The sequence below is a fragment of the Phoenix dactylifera genome, unplaced genomic scaffold (assembly GCF_009389715.1).
Source record: "Phoenix dactylifera cultivar Barhee BC4 unplaced genomic scaffold, palm_55x_up_171113_PBpolish2nd_filt_p 000543F, whole genome shotgun sequence".
In the NCBI taxonomy this organism is placed as follows: Eukaryota; Viridiplantae; Streptophyta; class Magnoliopsida; order Arecales; family Arecaceae; genus Phoenix; species Phoenix dactylifera.
In genome coordinates this window covers 10,601-30,812 of record NW_024067952.1, presented here as the reverse complement: position 1 = coordinate 30,812, position 20,212 = coordinate 10,601, and the positions used below count along the sequence as shown (strand labels likewise).

Genomic DNA, 20,212 nt, shown 5'->3' with positions numbered 1-20,212 from the left:
GATCAAATCTTCACCTTGCGCGGGTAGATGATCACCGCAAATCTGAATTCGTGGTTTTGGAAGAGGGTTCGCTTGAAGCCGTTCAAACGTCCGGCCTCTACGGGTATCCACACGAAGCAGGATCCGATCCAAGCTCTCTATCTCACCGGGGTGCTAGCTCCCTTGCAGAGATAGCTTTTGATGGCTGATCTCCTCTCTTTCAATCAACCCTTGATTGTGCTTGAGAGGAGGAAGAAGAAGGATGAAGATGGGAAGAAGATCAAAAGCCCCTGCAGCCTTCTTCTTTTTCCATGCGTTGGAGCCAAGGAAGAAGACCAAGAGGAGGGAGACGCCTCCTCTTCTTTTCCCTTTGCTGATGGCGGCTGAACCAAGGAGAGATGGAGAGGGGGTGGCCACGTGATGAAGAGGAGAAAGGTCCATCTAGGGCGCCGGCCCTAGTCCTCCTTTAATAAGGATGAAGGGCTCCTACAAGTTAGGAGCCCTTGACTACTTTCCAAGAGGGGGCGCCGGCCCCCTTCTCTCTTCATGTCGCACCAACTAAGTGAAGAGGGGCTGATGCCCCTCTTACTTGGTTAACCCAATCCTCTTCCAAAAAGGATTAGGTGCCTCTCTCATGGTTTAATCCTAATCTAATTAGGATTAGCCAAATTTGGGTTCAATCTACGCTAGTCCTAATCCAATTAGGACTTGAATGAATCATGACTTAATTGAACTCTTCAATCCTAATCCAATTAGGAGTCATGTTGATTCATTAGATTAATAATTAATTTAGACTTAAGGAATCCTAATCCAATTAGGATTTGTTTAATTTTAGTCCTAATCCAACTAGGACTTTATTTGAATTCGAAGTCCTAATCCAATTAGAATTTCTAGGAATCCTACTCCAAGTAGGAATCCAATTTTAATTCAAAGTTCCTAATCTCATTAGGATTGTAGGAATCCTATTCCAAGTAGGAATCCCAGTCCTACTCCAACTAGGATTCCCAGTCCTAATCCAATTAGGACTCTAGGAATCCTACCCAAAGTAGGATTCTTGTTTCAAGTCCAATTAATTAATTCCCTTTCCTTCTTCAACTTCTTATCAATCAAATTGATTACTTGTGATTCCTAATCACGATTTCAACCATCGGATCGGTCAATACTTCTAGTGTGTGTGACCCCATAGGTTCTACTCTGACTGGTAGTGAGATATATTGTGATCTCTATCTCAATATCATTGAAAACTCCTTTCAATGGGTTGGAACGATTCCAACTCAACTCATTAGGGTTTATCGATCATCAAGATAATCCCTATGAGTCCCACCATCCACCAGTGACACCTAGCAGCATGTAGTGGCTACCCAGTAGAATAGAAAGATGAACCTCTAGGTGCAGTTAACGTGTGATACAGTCCTACTATCGTGGATCCCTACAGGACGGAGGTCATGGACAACTCGTCAAACCCCATCGTCTGTCATATGTCAAGATTTATTCGACTCGAGTTCGATAGTGGAAAACTCTTTCTCCACTTTATATTACTGCCCTGGCCAAGGTCTTAGAACTCAGTCTAACAAATCACATAGGATCACTCCTCTTCTATCAAGGTCGATAGATTCCTTATAGGTGCATACCCTACTCCTACAGTGAACTTACTGCAGCCAATCTACACTGCATGGACCCATATGGCTAGAGACCATGTATGTGTGCAGTCAAACTACAATAACCTCACTGTGAGTAGCCGAAGCACCGCAGGTCAAAGGACCAGTCACACTACTGCAACATCAAGCAAGTCACTGACGAGTGGATAGACATCCAAGTGACTTCTTGTCTTGGTCACGCTCAGTACCCTTGTTCTCTAACAAGCACCTGCACTATCACTTCAGTGTCCCTACACTGTGGACTCAAGTCTCGTCCATCCAGAAGGAGAGCGATCTGTGCACTGATCGGATCGATCACCGTCCTCGTGATGATCCATTGATCAGGAGCATTTAGAAATTAATCACCAATGATACATGGCTCAAATTCTCAACTCTTGAGAATATGTATCATCATCTTATTAATTTCTTGGACGATTCATAGACACATAAACAATATGAATGAAAGGATGCCTTTTATTTATTCAATAATAAATAGTCAAGTACAAAATTATGTCCCTAGAATCAACAATGTGTCAGCCAAATTGGCTTCTAGGGCATACATCTAACACGGACTTATGCTCGGAGTCCTCATCACAAGCCCACTTGATCTTTGACAATAGGTAGCCCTTTTCGATGTTCCTGACTAAATCCATTTTTATTGATGTTTTTTTTTTTTTTTGGATTAGATAAGTATGATTCATCAGGGTCCAAGGTTGCTACCATTCTCTCAACATAATGTCAAGCCTAGACCTTAGAAGAGTCGGCCAGTGTGTAGTGAAATTCCAAAGTATTAATTAGCTTACAACTCCCTAAGAGAGACTTAATAAAAAGAACTTAAATTTGTATTACTTCCCACTAGTCATTGGGCTTTTTAGATTTTATATACCTTGTGTGTTTATCATTCTCGCATAAATGTATATAAATTAGGGTTTTTTTTTAACAAAAACTTTTTTTAATAACTTTTTTTTTATTTTATAAAAAATAAACACATTTTTTTAAAAAAAATATTTTTTATTTTTTTTTCTTTTTTCTTTTTTTTAAAAAATAATTTTTTATTATTATTATTATTTTATTTTTTTTAATTTTTTATTTTTTATTTTTTTTATTTTTATTATTATTTTTTTTTTTTTGAATGAAAATCAAGATGAATACCCCCAAACCTAAACCTAATATTGTCCTCAATGTTAAGAAATAATCTAAGAGAATTGGGTTGCCTCCCAACAAGCGCTAAGTTTATTGTCTTCAGCCAGACATAGTGAGATAGTTTTTGCATCTCCTTCTATGAGGTCATCTATTTTGTCTATCATAAAACACTCAATTTTCCTTGCGGGTTGGTCGGCCGCATTGAACACATTTAATTTTACCTTCATGTTCCCAAATGATATGTTCATTACCCCTGTTCTACAATTGATGCATGCATTGGCTGTTGCTAAAAAGGGCCGCCCAAGGATCACGGGGATTTGTTTATTAGGATTGGGCTCATATTCCATATCAAGGACAATGAAATCTACTGAAAAATAAAATTTATCTACCTTGACAAGAACATCTTCAATTATCCCACGTGGTGTTTTTACAGATCGATCAGCCAATTGAAGGGATACCGAGGTTGGTTTTAACTCACCTAAACCAAGTTTCTCATAAACTGAATAAGGTAAAAGGTTGACACTTGCCCCTAGATCTAAGAGTGCTCGATCAATGAAATTATTTCCTAAGACACAGGAGATCGTGGGAGCACCAGGATCTTTGAATTTTGGAGGGGTGTTGTGTTGGAGAATTGAACTCACTTGCTCAGTTAGGAAGACCTTTTTAGGCACATGTGTCCTAAATTTTCGCTTTTGTGTACAAAGGTCTTTGAGAAATTTGGCATAGGAGGGAACTTGTCTGATGGCATCAAGGAGTGGGAGGTTGATTTTAACTTGTTTGAAGACCTCCATCATCTCTTCTAATGAGGTTCCCTTTTTGCCAAATGGAGAGGGTGAAGTAAGAGCTTCAGAAAATGGGGCCTTTGGGATGTGAGTTTTGGCAGAAGATGGACTAGCTGAAGAAGAAGAAGAAGGTTTTAGATTTTCATTTGACATATTTCTATCCTCTTCTTCACCTTCCTTATTGTTGTCCTCCCCAATCTTATTGTCTATTATACGTCCACTCCTTAGGGTAGTCAAAGCATTGGCTTGTTCATGATGAATTGCATTTAGTTGATTTTCTTGAGCCATGTATTGTCCCCTAGGATTACTTAGTGGTTGGCTTGGAAGCTTTCCTTCCTCTCGCTTGTTTAGTGCATTAGCTAGTTGACCCATTTGGGATTCTAGCTTGGCGATTGATTGCGTGTGAGAGTGCACTAATTGTGTAATGGTTTCTAAACCTTGAAGGGCGTTCAACACTTTCTCCTCAAAGGCTGTGTTTCTTTGGGGTGGAGGAGAAGTGTGTTGAAATTGGGATGGGCTAGAACAAATAGTACACACTTGTGCTTGGGAAGAGTTCATGTAATGCCCACCTATCATCAGTTGGTCAATCTTATGGGACAATGCATCTACCTTGCTAGACAGGTCCATAGAATGACTTATTTCACAAATGGTCCCTTTTCTTTGAGAACTCGGGGGTGCTTGACGAGAACATGAAGCATGGTGAAGAGAGTTTTCATTTAGATTTTCAAATAATTTCCATGCTTCATGCTCATTTTGAAGCATGAATGTCCCCCCACATGCGGCATCAATCATCTGACGGTTTCGTTCAGTCAATCCGTCATAGAAGCATTGCACTAGCTGCCACTTAGGTATTTGATGATGTGGGCATTTACATATTAGGTCCCGAAATCTCTCCCACGTTTCATGAAATTCTTCTCCCTCAGTTTGGGAGAAGCTTGTGATAGCACGTCTAAACTGGTTCGTTCTTCCTATGGAAAAGTATTTTTTTAAGAATTCTTGTTGCATTTGATCCCAAGAACGAATTGAGTTAGCTTCTAAAGAATTCAGCCATTGTTTGGCTCTATCTTTAAGGGAGAAGGGGAATAACCTAAGTTTCAGAGCATCATCAGTGAAATTCTGAATCTTGACAGTGGTGCAAATCTCAAGGAATTCATCTAGGTGTTTATATGGATCTTCATTGGTGAGCCCATAAAAAGATGGAAGCATTTGGATCACACTAGACTTTATTTCATATTGTACCGCTGCTACTTCAGGTAATCGAATGCAAGATGGGGAAGTGTAAATAGTGGGAGTAAAGTACTCCCTCAGGAGTTTGGGTTGTTCTTCAGCCATCTTAAGAGGTGGGGATGATCCTAATGTCTTGATCTTAGCTCGAATGTTCCTAAGGGTTCGTTCTATTTCAGGATCGAAAGGTAATAGATTTTGTACTCTAGAACGACTACCGTACATACACTAGTACTCGATCAATCAAGCATGCAATAAAAGAGAAAAGCATAACAATCCTAGTATTTGACCTAAAATCACTAGACAGCTCCTAACTGGTTTGAAGAGGGCACCTAAGCCTCCAATCCGGTCTAATGAACCGAGTTGACCAGGTAAGCTCCCAGGTAAGTGGAGGGGTCACGATGCGTTCGCAAAGGTCCCACTTAAAACCCACTTACCTCGAACAGATGAACTGTCTCCCTTATAGGGACAAAGCTTGCCTAGACATCAACTAAGCCACAGAGCGAAATTGGTGCAACCTTCGGTGATCTTCGTCCTATTGAGCTCGAATATCCCTAGGGGCCAACGTCTAATTGATTTTAATTAAAGATGACACTATGTGAGATTGAGTTCACCTAAGTTGGGCAAGAGTCTGGTGATGAAATCCGGCTCTTATCTTGTTGGGGTGATTGCCCTTACTATGTGCAAATTGATTTGTGTATGTGTATCAAGCATGCATTCACAATTTTGCTATAATTAAAATCAAACAATCACCGCAAAATTTCAAGCCAATAATTAATTTAAACAAGAAAAGTTTAGAGGTTACCAAAGGGAATTTCCCCAGCAATTTAAATTTTTTTTTTTTGCAAACCTCTACAGCATTTCTTTTCCGGCAGTTCTCCTTTTGATCATCCCAGATTTTTTTTCTCGATTCCTGATAAAAAAATAAATAAATAAATAAAAATTAGTAAGGGAGAAAAAGAAGATAAGAAAAGTAAGAATAATAAATTTTTTTTTAATTTTTTTTTTAATTTTTAAATAATTTTTTTTAATAAGAAAAATAACTATGCTAGCAATCCCCGGCAACGGCGCCAAAAATTGATCGGTTCTTTCAATTTTGAAAATAAACCACGCAATAGCACGTATCCCGTAGGATAGTGATTACGGGTGTCGGTCCACAGGGATTGGAGACAAGTTATTTTTCTTTTAAAAATAAATCAAAAAGAAGGATTTGCTAACTTGATTTAACTAAATTAATCTATGAGTACGAATTGAAATTTTATCAAAGTAAATAGATCTAGGGTTTGGAATCCACCACATAGCATTGCATCAAGGATTGTGTTCTTAGTTTTTATCTTTTGGAGAGGCATGCAATTTTGGCTACAAGCCTTTTAAAATAAAAACATAAAGAGTTTTAGGAAGATCCATCTTCGGTATAGCATGAAGTGTCTACCTAAGTATGCTAATCTAGGGTGTAGCACATCTCATCTTCCTAGGCATGGATCATCTTAGACTACTTTAGCAAACATGAATAGTAAATGGCATGCTCAAGGTTTAAACATCATAAAATAATGTTTCATTGAGAATGAGAATTTAAACAAACTCCAAAAAGATTAAAAGAGTAAGAACTACAATGCCCTGTTACATTGCTAGGGCTTCATCCAGCCCTAGACTAGACGTTTAGCCGCGCATGGTGGCCGGATGTCCTTCCATCTTCAAATGAAAGCCTTCACCTCCCATTCTTCCCAATATATCACAAACTATTCTCTCTCCTCCCCTCTCTCTTCTTTTTTTATTTCTTTCTCTCGGCTTTCTCCTTCTTCTTCTTCACCGAAACAGGGGTTCCCCTGTTTTCTTTCGAACCGAGCCCCCCCTTTTGCCACCGAACGCCCTCCTCCTTTTATAGCCGTCCGGAGTGCTCATTTGGGAAGGGAGAAGAGATTATGGGTGGCTGATTTCGGGGCGTGATGCCGGAGGGCAGTCGCGAACGAAGACGATGAAGGGCTGGATCTCGGGAGCTGGTTGCGGAAAAGGTGATCCGTGGATGATGAAGCTGGCTGCATCACGGCGGAAGCAGAGGCGGAGGAGGAGGCGATCATCCGGATGCGGTGCTTGGGTCACGGAAAAGCTGGGACGTTGCGGGATGCCGTGAGGATTGGTGATGACCCATGGGCTGGTGGGAGAAGAAACGGGTGCGTGAGGAAATTCGGACCGATTCTTGCGGCTTTGCTGGGGTGCTGGAGTTCCGGGAGGTGGATCCGGGTGGTTAATGGACGACGGAAGAGGCTGGACTGCCGGGATCTTGGATGCTCGGAACGGCAGCGCGGAGGCGGGGATGCAGGCGGAGAAAGAGGCGGAGGAACGGGAGGCTGACTGCACGCACGATGATCGTGGAGGAGCTGGTCGCCGGCTGCACCGCGTGGAGGATTTGCATCGCTGGCTGCTGGGAGTTGGCACGGGCGGCGGATCGACGCGGGATCAACGGGAAGAAGCGGAACGGCCCGGATGCACTGCGGAGGAGGGGGGGAAAGAAGATAAACAATGGGATATCATTTATTAATTTATTTATTATTTGATTTATATATATACATAAATATATATATATATATATTTGTAAAAACACTGTTCATATGAACAGTGTTTTCACGGGATACTGTTCATATGAACAGTAATTCTTCCCGAAATTATTTTTATTTATTTTATTATTTTATTATTATTATTTATTATTATTATTTTTTTATTTTTTTATTTTAAAATTATAAATTTTATATGAAGGCACGCAAGGCATTGGTTGGGAATTGACTTTGGGTTTGAGGTGGGTCATGATTGTTGATTTGCTTGAATTTGTTCTCGAGCCCAATGACATTTAATTCTTTCTATACCGCTTCAGATTGAACTCAACCAGATCAGACCGTGACTTAATAAAAGGGTTAATCAAATATTTTTCCATATAATTATAACTTTCAATCTAACCAGGACCAAAGCCCATTGAATTATACCCTTAGCTTGATTGCAACTCCATCAGGTTAATAATTCGGGTCAACACAATCTCCTCCTTATATGTTTTTATGAAAGATCTCAACCAGAAGAGAGACAAATTCAGAGTCTGTTTTAAGAAAAGTATTATTTACCTCTTACCATAATTTAAATTTATTTCATTGTTTATTCAATTTCATGGTAAAACAAGTAGTTATCCGTTTAAGAACATTGATAAGTGCTGGAAAAAGAATATTAAATTATAGATTAATCAGCACTTATCAGGTTCTCTTGAAGCCGTTCACGTGTCCGGCCTCTACGGGTATCCACACGAAGCAAAAAATCGATCCAAGCTTCTTTGTCTCCCTGGGGTGCTAGCTCCCTTGCAGAGACTTCTTTTAATGGCTAATGTCCTCCTTTTGAATCGACCTTTGATTGTGCTTGGGAGGATGAAGAAGAAGGATGAAGAGAGGAAGAGGAACAAAGCCCCTGCAGCCTTCTTTCTTTTCCCTGCGTTGGAAGAAGGAAGGGAAGAGGATGAGGCCGCCAACACCTTGGACTCTTTTTCCCTTGCTTGCGGCTGAAGACCAAGAGGAGGAAGGGGCCACGGCACAAGGAGGAGGAAAAGAGGAATTCACTCTAGGGTTTGGCCTTTTGGTCCTTATAAAGTCATATGATGCTCCTACCTTTTAGGAGTTTCATTATATTCCTTTTAAGAACCAAGAGGAGGGGCGCACGCCTCTCTTCTTTTCTCTTGGATTTCGGCCAAGCCCTCTTCCTAACCCCTCATCACGCACGCCCCCACTTGATCTAATCAAGTGGGGCGTGGGTCCTAACTCTAGGTGATTCAATCCTCTTCCAAAGAGGATTGGGTGCACTTGTTTCCCTTCAAATCCTAATCCAATTAGGATTCGTTTGAATCATGACTTAATTGAACCATTCAATTCCAATCAAATTAGGAGTCATCATAATTCATTAGATTAATAATTAATTAGGACTTAAGAAGTCCTAATCCAATTAGGACTTATTTAATTTTAGTCCTAATCCAATTAGGATTCTAATTTTGAATCCGAAGTCCTAATCCAATTAGGATTTCTAGGAATCCTATTCTAAGTAGGAATCCAACATAGATTCAAAATTCTAATCTTATTAGGATTATGGAAATCCTACTTCAAGTAGGAATCCCAGTCCTACTCCAAGTAGGACTTCCAGTCCTAATCCAATTAGGACTCTAGGAATCCCACTCCAAGTAGGATTCGTGTTTTAAGTCCAATTAATCAATTTTCATTTCTTCTTCAACTTATTATCAATCGAATTGATTACTTGTGATTCATAATCACTTTTCAACCATCGGATCGGTCAATACTTCTAGTATGTGTGACCCCATAGGTTCTATTCTGACTGGTAGTGAGATATATTACGATCTTTATCTCAATATCATTGAAAACTCCTTTCAATAGGTTGGAACGATTCCAACTCAACTCATTAGGGTTTATCGATCATCGAGATATTCTCTGTGAGTCTCACCATCCACCAGTGACACCTAGCAACATGTAGTGGCTACCCAGCAGAATAGAATGATGAACCTCTAGGTGCAGTTAATATATGATACAGTCCTACTATCGTTGATCCCTACAGGACGGAGGTCATGGACAACTCGTCAAACCCCATCGTCTGTCGTATGTGAAGATTTATTCGACTTAAGTTCGAGAGTGAAAAACTCTTTCTCCACTGTGCATACTGCCCCGGCCAAGGTCTTACGAACTCAGTCTTATAAATCACATAGGATCTCTCCTTATCTATCAAGGTCGATAGATTCCTTATAGGTGCATACCCTACTCCTACAGTGAACCTACTGCAGCCAATCTCACTGCATGGACCCATATAGCTAGAGACCATGCATGTGTGCAGTCAAACTACAATAACCTTACTGTGAGTAGCCGAAGCACTGCAGGTCAAAGGACCAGTCACACTACTGCAACATCAAGCAAGTCACTGACGAGTGGATAGACATCCAAGTGACTTCTTGTCTTGGTCACGCTCAGTACCTTTGTTCTCTAACAAGCACCTGCACTATTACTTCAGTGTCTCCACACAGTGGACTCGAGTCTCGTCCATCCATAGGGAAAGTAATGTGTGCACTGATCTCATCGGATCGATCACCGTCCTCGCGATGATCCATCGATCAGGAGCGTTTAGAAGTTAATCACTAATGATACATGGCTCAAATTCTCAACTCTTGAGAATATGCATCATCATCTTATTAATTTTTTGGACGATTCATAGACACAATAACATATGAATGAAAAAGATGCTTTTCATTTATTCAATAAAAAGTCAAGTACAAATTATGTCCTAGAATTAATAATGTGTCAGCCAAAATTGGCTTCTAGGGCATACATCTAACAATGTCTAGAAAAATCATTCACAATAACTCGAAATTGATCGAGCTGCATCAGCAAAACAGCTTGGTTTTGGTTAATTGTTAGAAAAAATCAACTGAGTTTGGTTATGAGCCTGAAAAATAACTGAGCCGTAATCTTGTTGGTAGATTATAGTAAAATTCTTAAGAAGAAAGTCTTAAAGAGCGAACATAGGAGCTAAGTTTGGCTTCAAACTACTATAAAATTTATGTTTGAGTTGCTTGTTCTTATCTTGTGTATTTATTTATCACTTATTTTGCTGTGCATACTTATTTCACATTACTCATTTTTCTAGCGTACAAATTTCACCCTATCAACATGATGGTTCGTTTGTTTTTTTCTATGGATTAAGTTGGACCAAGCCTATACTAGACAATACTCTCCCACCCCATTTGGGAGGATCTAAGAAGGACGACCTTCTGCCTATGCTGGCAGTTACTCAAGCTCAGTCATCTAGGACTTGGTTCACCCTTTTAGCATCCAGTTACGAGATAGGCTGATTGCAAATGCTAGTGGCTGTATTTATTCCAAAGCTTTTTAATAATGCTTCATGACCAAAAAAAAAAGAAAAAAAGGATAATGTTCCATATAAAATAAATAGCTAATATGTGACGGGGAGGCTAGGCTTTTTTCCACTGACCATAAACAAATTATAACTCCATAAACATATTATAACTCCTTGCTGACGTTCAGATAAATGCACAAAGGTATTATTCCACAGCTATCATTATACATTAATTTTCAATTTTATTGGCCAATAATGAAATAATAACTATTTAAAAACAAAAAAAAAAGTTGAATCCGTGCAAGGATTGAGGATATAACGCGTTCAATTTTTCATAAGATCTACCAAATGTAGGGTGTAAATGCATTTTCAATCATGGCCAGATGTTTGCATTCGAATCTCTCAGTCTCACTTCCATATGTACACTTCCTCTTCTATTTAATGCATGTGTCTTCTGTTCCCTGTTCTAGAAAGATCAAATAAAAAGAGGAGCACATCATGCAAGGGTTCCATGTTATAAAAAATTAGGGCCATGCCAAAGATGTTGATAACTGATCCCTATTATCCACTAAACACCTGCCTTCCCATAGAATTTATCACTCACTAAGGGCTACAAGTAGTGAAGTTTACTACGAAAAATCCTTACATCGGCCGTAACCTTGTTGAAACCATGTTTGTACTATTTGGCCATTTTAGGATAAAAAATGAATAATCAATAGGCCTATCTAACTCTTTACCACATCCAATTCTGATCTCTTGGAGATCATATGCTATGGTCACTACAATGCATGGGTCGGATCGAGTTGAACAAGCTACATATTGGATTGAATATATAACAGATCAAAAAATTGTCACTCTAAATTTTATATATTTATTAAATAAATTAAAAAATTAGATTTGAATATGATCAGTTTATTAAACAAATAATTTAGCTCGATCTAGAATGGTAGAAATAGGTTACACACGTTGAATGGTTAAGCATTACTACCTTTGTGCCCCTTAACAGACCCATGAGCCATGACTAGCTTTTCCTCTGCTGGCCCATTGGCATTTAACCTCAGCATAGACGCCAGGTTTTTATTACCCAAATCCTAGCACGACAAATCAACGAATACCAACCGTTGAGATGTTGATACGTATACGGTATACCGCTTCAGCCGTTTACTCCCGGAACCACGGCGCCTTCGCATCAACCGTTACATAAATTCCACGTGGCGCCTTCTAGTGCGCCCCCAGACCCCACGTTTCCAACAAACCTGAGATCGCCCGAAACCTGAGATGCACGACATGTACTTCAGGCGAGTTCCATCCTCCTGGAGGGTGACTCGACCACGGTGATTAGCTGGGTCCAAAAGGGCTCTCACAGAGGTGGAGGGGCTCATCCTTTGCTCCGTGATATATGGTTGATGGTGAAGGAGGGGTTTACTTTTCAGGCTAGGCATATATGTCGTGAGGCAAATGGGGCGGCTGATTGGGTGGCGTCGTATGTTGCGAACCACTCAGGAAGCACCCTATGGGTTGGTGAGGATGACTTGTCCGGTGCATTTCGGGGCCTTTTGTTTGCAGATTCTGCTGGGTGTATTCGTACCCGTGTAGTATGATATGCCCGTTCTTAGCGCAAAAAAAAAAAAAAAAAAAAAAAAAAAAAAAAGAAAAAGAAAGAAAGAAAGAAAAGAAAAGAAAAGAAAAGAATTGCAATAATAATAGTAATAATTTATTTTTTGCCCCCTTAAATGACACCCTGAATGCCGGGCCCACAGACGTTATGTCGGAGTGTGGATTTGGGTGTGAAGGTGTTAAGTATTGGCGGAAAGATTATTATAGCGGATCGAACCACGCGGCTAACGTACCCAAAAAAAAAAAAAAGGGCCAGTGCTGCAGAAAGGACGCCACGATACCCTAACCCTAGTCCTATGCAAGAGGCGGGCGGATAAACGTGATGCAGAGAAAAAGCCGGCCCTTTCATTTCCAAGTAAATTACGATTATACCCCTACTCAGGGGAATATAACTAACCCGCCACCTTGCTGTCAAGATATTTCTTAAATGCGTCGATTCCCGTTGAAATGATCTATCTATAGATTTAAGAATTTATGAAATCAACGGCTGTGATTGAATGGATTGTGGGATTGTTCATTGCCCACATCGGTAAAAGGGAAAGGAGGTAAACACCAGAAGAAGATGAGGGGTGGATTCGTAGTTTCGCATAAAAAGCAGGGATCTTTAGGGGGAGAAAAAATTAATGGCAATAAATTGGAAGCAGTGAAAGTGTGAACCGGTTTCGCGGCCCTCATCTCTCTCTCGACGCCTCTATAAATAGCCCCTCACCTGCCCGACCTTTCCCATTTTATTTCGCTGCTTCTGCTCTCGCTCTCTCTCTCTCTCTCTGTGGGTTTGGGCTTTAGCTAGGGTTTTCTCTTCTTCGTTTCGAGGGTCGGCCATGGCGCAGGATGGAACGGAGAACGGGGCGGCGGCGAAGACTGTGAGTGTCGCGGTGTTCAAGCCGCAGTTGGTGGTGCCGGCGATGAAGGCGGACGAGGCGGTGCAGTTCTATAAGGCGGCGTTCCGGGCGGTGGAGCTGAAGCGGATGACCCACCCCAAGCGGAAGGCCGAGCAGGAGCTCCCCCTCATCCTCTGCGCCGAGCTCAAGATCGGTTCCTCCTCGCTCCTCGTCTGCGACCAAACCGAGGACTCCTCGGCCGCCGCGTAAATTTCCCTTCTCCTCTGGGATCTACCTTTTTTTCGTCTCTTTTCCGATTTTTCTTCCCTAGAATAAGTCCATCTTACCTTAGATCTAACAAGATTTAGTTGAAACCTCTAGGCTCTTTGTTTTTCTTGAAGCGTTTTGGCCGGAGATCTAAGGCATTTTCTTTGTTTTCGATGTTGATGTTGATTTAGGGAGAAGGGGGCGATCGGAGGGGGGATCGTGTTCCGGGTGGAGACGGGGGACGTGGAGGGTGCCGTGGAGAATGCGGTGAAGGCGGGAGCGGCGCTGCAGGGGGAGATCACAGAGGAGGACGCGTGTGGCGGTGGGCTCCTCGGGAAGGTGAAGGATCCCTTCGGCCTCGTCTGGGCCATCGCCTCTGCCGGCAAGAAGTGCGCCGAGTTCGAGGCGGAGGCCTAGGCCATGATCGGTCTCCTTCGACTCTCGCCTTTTGGAACTGAACGGAATACTCTTTTACCTACTTTACTATATTATCTCTGGTAGTAAACTGGTATTACTTGTTTTTAGTTTGAAGTAGTTGGACACTTGATGGATTGTGCTAATGTCGTTGGACATTATTAAGTTGGTCGTGGCGGTCGCCCGTGATTGACGGTTGTGGATATCATGGTTTTTTTGGCAAGTGGAATGGACTAACTTTCATGTGGCGATTGCACCCTTACCATGTCTCTCTATGTGGGCTTTATATAGTTTCCCATAATATCTCTCTAATTCTCTCTTATCATGTTGTAATTCCTGTTTTCTATGATTTAGCTTCCTTTAATCTTCTATCTAATTAACCCTAGTTTTTTTATCATTTCTGTTTTCTATGTTTGCTTTTAATTTTATGTATTAATTTTTTTTATTCTCCGCGCCATTTGGATGTTGGTGACAACCTTAGCTCTGGAGAAGGCAGAGGTTCTTCCTTTTGGGGGAACAGCAATACTGGCCTTCTTCTTTTGTTTATTAGCGACTGGAATAAAATAATGATCGTGGAAGCAGCTTGTTTTGTGCGTGGATATGTTTTCTTAATCTTGGTTTGACTGACTGTGGATTGTTGGTACGGTGTGGCTCTGTGGATTGATAAGGTGGCATAATTTTACTCCGCTCTTTGGTTTATTTGTGGTGCATTGTTTCTAATGTGTGTTATAAAATTGGTAGCAGTTATTTCAGAGACGAAGTCCGCAAATATTTTTTCGGGAGCAGCTACCATGTTCTCCTTTTTCTGCGTTCTTTTTCAAACTCTATTCCATTGATGGGCCCGCTTGCACGATGTCCTCAAACCGCTGGGAGATCTCATTGTTTAAAATATTAGTTTTTGTAAAAATAGTGGTTTTGTTGTCCTTTTTCTCTTAAGGGTCTTATTGCCGCATGTCCTCGTCATTTTACACATCAAACCCACCTTTCCTTGGGAGGCTTCTTTAAGATTTTCTTCGTTGTGAACGGCAATGATGTTTACATCAATCCTGTCACCTTTAATCCAGGGGATGTTAATTGATGTGGTTCTAGCTCGTTTTGCGGAGCTTGTGGCGGTTTTTGTTTTCCTTGTACGTTCCTGATTTATATTCTACTGTATCATGCCAAAATGTGGTCGTTTTATTTCACCATCTGGGCCTTGCCTTTCCGTTTTCCCCATCCCCGGTCTTTTTGTACATTTTATTCTTTATTAAAAATAAAATAATACGTGCATTGCACGGTCCTTGTTTTGGTCACCTAGGAATCCCTACCCTACTCGCTTTAGCTAGTAAAACCTAGAGTGACTATCCTGCTTCCCGATTCTACCTTGAGAAGTCCGTTCGACGTTATGCCTTGCTGATAAGCTTTTTTTTTTTGTATCACGCGGCTGTTCTGAGCATCGAGTAATTTGTGATTTGTGTACGACTATAAGATCGATCTCTCTCTCTCTCTCTCTCTCTCTCTCTCTCTCTCTCTCTCTCTCTCTCTCTCTCTTTGGAGTTTTTTTTTTTTTTTTAGAAAAAATAGAAGACGGAAGAGGAGAACCACACTCCTGTAGCAGCTCCCTAGGCTTCTATTTCACCAGAAAATGTTGATACAGTCCGTAAGTTTCCACGGGCTTCTCCTACTAGGATCAATATCCACGTGTGACTATGTCATCCTAGCGCCATCTCGGTATCAGTAGATCAGTAGCGTTTCCATCGGGTCTCCAAATTTAATCGACGCCCGCATTTCGAATCTGAACCATCCCGGTGGAAGCAAACGCCTCATTCTATATGTACTACCATCTTGGTGGCTTTGGTTGAAGTGTTAGCTTTCTAGATAGGATATATAAGGATAAAAGGCAATATATATAAAATGTAATAAGATAATATAATTGTAATATTATTTTTTTCTCAAATTTTATGTAATGATTATAAAATATCAATGAAACATTTTAGGGTATATTGTAACAAGAAATAGTCTGATATCAGACAAAAGAATTCCAAAGGTCAGCTTGAAAGCCGAATATGGTGCAATTATTCCCACTTATTTTACGGGTAACCCCCAAACGTCCCCCAAATCCTACCTCGGCCCCCTTCCCTGATGGTTTGGTCAACCTAGGGCCAACGTGGATGGCTTGATGGTGGTGGAGAGTGAACTTGTAAGTTGGGATGCCGGGCAATTAAATGTTTGGGGTAAGGCTTGTATTGCCTGAGGTCTTATGTCATTACTTTAGTCTTCATCTCTTTTCTTCCCTGCTCTTTAATGCTGTACAATATTTTTCTAAATATTCATATGATATTACAACGATATATACTATTAATATACTATTAATTATATTTATTCAAATAAAATAGCCGCACACAATAATGTTAAAATATTGTAATTTGTTAATATTACTAAAAAATGATTTTAGTAATTTTAACAATTGATATTCTCTATATAGTAATATTATTTTAATTATCCTTTAGAATAATGTATTACGAATAAATGGAGGATAGCTGTGTAGGGCAAACTTGACCAAGTCATTTCCATATTTATCCTCACATCCAAATGCGTATCCGTAAAAGCATCCAAACACAAAAAAAAAAATATTAATAGTTATTACATGGATTGGCAATATCTATCTGAAACAATAATAAAGGGCAAGCCAAGTAAACCTATCTTTTTTAACCCACGATATATTGGAAATTGTGTCCTAAAAGTCAATCGTCGGCCTATTGATGATTGAATTGTATATGAATTAATGAATTAATAAAAGGTTATTTGACATTATTCATCGTATATATTCTATACATCTTTTTGAACTCTTGTGATGTGATGAAGTCCTTAGGACTCTTTTAAGAGATAAAGGAGGATTTGTCTATGAGTCCTTAAACCAGTTTGCGATCAAATGACATGCTATTACTATGACAATAGCATTATTAAGAATAGGTCGTTGTGTGCCATATCGTTGGTTGTCCTCTTAATCAAGGAGTGTAGAGACACTGATATGCCACACAGGTGAAGTGTAGGAGTACATTTCACTGAACGTGACCAATTCCGGAATGCTCTGCTGTCAAGAGATTGTTCTTAGTGGATATGGGTATATGTGTCCCTCCGACCTGAGATCACCACGGTGATCAGCAAACAACTCACTGTACTTTGGTACCGGACTATCTGAGTTTCTAATTCAATGATGGAAAGTTACTGGGTACAGTTAAGTACTTGTGAAGTCGGTGTGTGAATCAAGATGAAATTGACCCCTCCTAGTGACAGGAGATAATGCCCTTGTGTTCAATTTAGCAAAACTTTGTCCAGAGGAATCCTTATGAAGAGTCGCAGGATTTGTAAAGTTGAAACACATTATGGACGAACTGATTAAAGAGTTGACAATGAATTCTAAAGTCGTCCTAAGCATTTGGAGTTATAGGAATAAATTATACGGTAACCATAGTCCAAGGATTCTTGAATGTTGCTATGCAATCATTCGGCCTATCCGGACGTCGGGTATCATTGCTAAATGGTCATTTCGATTAGTACAAGAAGTTATTCTTGTGCTACCGGCTTAGGTTCTAACCTATGGAGTCACAAGCATAGAAGTTTCTAGGTTGATCAAATGGCTGATTGATGATTAAGAATCATTCAGGGGTAATTTGGTCAATTCGATTAAATTATCCTAAGCAAAAGTTGCATTAAAATAATTATTGAATTATTGAAGGATTAATTGAAAATTAGATTGCTAATGAACTCAATTTGATTGAGTAATTGGGCTTAGGTTGAGCCAAATTGAATAGGATTCAATTTGGGCTACATTAGGATTTGACCTAATTGAATTGGGTTCAACTCAAGTAGATTGAGCTTGACCCAATTGATGGGACTTGACCCAATTGGATTGGGCTTGATCCAAATCAATTAAAAGACCTTATTTGATGAGGATTATGAGTCCAAATAATCAGAATTGGATAAGAAGAAGAATTTCTAAATTTTAGGAACCCATCATTATCTTTCTTGGAGAAGAATGATACCTTGATTATCCCCAAGATTTTCCATGCCTATCCTCTTTATTTTTGGTCAAAATTGGCGTGAGAAGAGAGGAGGCGTGGGACTATATTTTCTATAAAAATGTCGCCTCAAATCTACCTAAAAAGATTTAGATGAATTTCCTAATTTGTTGGGATTGCATGGCGCATGAAATAGGGTGGTCTGCGGCTGAACTTTGGATGCATGAATTCCTATCTCTTAGGGATCCAAAATGCACGAAATTTGGATATGTTTATCTCCTCTTAGCTACCAAATCACCAGAATTTTTTGGAGATTTTATCAGCCATATTAATTGGTTAAATTAAGTGTGAGGCGTGGGGGGGGTCTTTTGGCTATAAAAGACCCCCACACCTAGGGTTCAAAACATATAATATTTAGAGGTTTCAAAAAATTCTGAAAAAAATTCTTGAGGGCCTCCATCCCTTCTTCTCCTTCTTCCTCACGTCCATCCTCCATGTCCTTAAAGAATAATCAAAGGTTGAGTGTTTAGAAGGAGAAAGCTTCAGCACTCCCACGGAAGATGATCTACCTAGGGCTTCACATGGATAATCTATAGAGGCCGGACATGTGTGCGGCTGCAAAGCATGATCAAGGAGTCATCCAAGACCTCCAAGGAATCAGGTATGAGATTTGATCTCATTGTTGCCCAGATAGACAACCCAAGAGGGGGGGGGTGAATTGGGTTTTAAAATAATTTAGATATTTAAAACATTGTGGATGACTAATTAAAACTATTGCAACTTGTTTAATTAAATGCTATGTGCTGTGAGTGATAAGAGAGGAAGAAGAAGAGAGACAATCAAACACAAACACCAAGTTTTATAGTGGTTCGGAGCTAACCCTTGCTCCTACGTCCACTCCCCAAGTCTCACTTGGGAATTCACTATAACCCCCTTGGATTACAGCCGGTTGTTTTCCAAGCTCACAACCAAACTTGTTGTTTTACGAGCTCACAACGAACTCGGTCGGTTTTTCCAGGCTCACCGACTAGAACCACCCCGATTGTTTTCCCGGGATCACAATCAAACCCATACACACGTTGGTTTTAATAACTAGGCTCACCAACTAACCTCTATACCCTTGATTCAATCCTCCGATTGAATCAAGCAAATACAAGTTGTAAATAGAATAGACAAACAGAAAAACAAGCTTCTCAAAAGCAGATGAAAGACAATATAATCTAAAAGGAGTTTAGAAGCCCTCAAACGCTTTTAAGTTGGAGAAGAGGAATGGCTTCTTAAACTTCGGTCTCCTCTTGAATGTGTAGTCGACTTGAATGCAGGAGGAGCTTCTTTAATTGCTGGGAAGATGTAGGTGGATGCAGTAAATGCAGATCTTTCCTTTTTCTCATTGAAGAACAAGTTGCAGAGTTGAATGCTTGAATGCTTGGAGTGGAATGGTTGTTCTCTGCCTTGCTACAGTCCTCTGTGGCTATTTAAACCAACCCCCACGGAAACTAGCCGTTAGAGAGCTTTTTCTGCCCGTTCTGCACACTCTGTACAGTCTAACAATGTGTCCGTTGGTGGGTTGGAGTCGACTCGTTTGTAGCGGGAGTCGACTCATACTTTTCCGGAGTCGACTCTGCAACTGTTCCAGATTTGAATTAAAGTTGCCTTCGCGACTGGGAGTCGACTCGTCTTGACCCAGAGTCGACTCGCCAACTTCTGGAGCTGACTTGGCTTTCTCGGAGTCGGCTCATCCCATGAAGTCCGTGGACGTATTTTTGAATTTGGTCCACTCGAGTCGACTCGACTGTCCTGGGAGTCGACTCGGCGCTCAGAGCCCGAACTCCCTATCTTCTGTCTTTTGGCTCGTCCAGTCTTGGAGTCGACTCGAGCTTCCTCGGAGTCGACTCGGCACTCAGTTTTCGAAACTTGGTCTTCTGCCCTTTTGATGTGAAGCTGCCTTGGAGTCGACTCTAGCTGTCTGGGAGTCGACTCGAATCTCAGAGGCAGTAACTTGGTCTTCTGTCTTCTTTGTGGTCGCGGAGTCTCGGAGTCGACTCGCGTAATGCGGGAGTCGACTCGAATCTCAGAGTCCAGAATCTGCCCTCTGACTTTTTCTTTGTGTACTACTGAGAGTCGACTCTTGCTGTCTTTGGAGTCGACCTGCCAACCATCGGAGTCGACTCGCGTTCCACTGGAGTCGACTCGAATCTCAGACCCGAAAACTGCTCTCTGACTTTTTCTTTATATTCCTCTTGGAGTCGACTCTTACTACCCTGGAGTCGACTCGGTGAACATCGGAGTCGACTCGCACACTTCGGGAGTCGACTCGTTGACAGGTTCTGAGTTGAAGCTTTCTGTTCGTCTGTCTGTTCTCAGTCGGAGTCGACTCGTACTGATCCGGAGTCGACTCGAGCTCGTGCCAGTGAACTTGATACGCTTGGAGTCGACTCGTGATA

At 40.8% G+C, this 20,212-nt stretch overlaps 1 protein-coding gene and 1 non-coding gene across 2 annotated transcripts; both read left to right on the top strand.

Moving 5' to 3' along the window:
• Positions 1–4,391: 4,391 nt before the first annotated feature.
• LOC120106392 lies at positions 4,392–4,497 on the top strand. Its single transcript, XR_005508554.1, has one exon. It is a non-coding gene; the product is annotated as a small nucleolar RNA R71 (small nucleolar RNA).
• Positions 4,498–12,978: 8,481 nt separating this feature from the next.
• On the top strand, positions 12,979–14,143 carry LOC103696314 (uncharacterized protein At5g48480-like). Its single transcript, XM_008777899.3, has 2 exons — positions 12,979–13,352; positions 13,545–14,143. The coding sequence occupies exons 1-2, from the start codon at positions 13,087–13,089 to the stop codon at positions 13,768–13,770; spliced, it is 492 nt and encodes a 163-aa protein (XP_008776121.2). The 5' UTR covers positions 12,979–13,086; the 3' UTR covers positions 13,771–14,143.
• Positions 14,144–20,212: the final 6,069 nt, after the last annotated feature.

What these genes read in the sequence shown, in the direction of transcription:
- LOC103696314 (XM_008777899.3), top strand. Translation starts at nt 13,087, where the DNA reads ATGGCGCAGGATGGAACGGAGAACGGGGCGGCGGCGAAGACTGTGAGT. An exon ending in GAGGACTCCTCGGCCGCCGC is followed by an intron (nt 13,353 to 13,544) that starts GTAAATTTCCCT and finishes ATGTTGATTTAG; the next exon opens with GGAGAAGGGGGCGATCGGAG.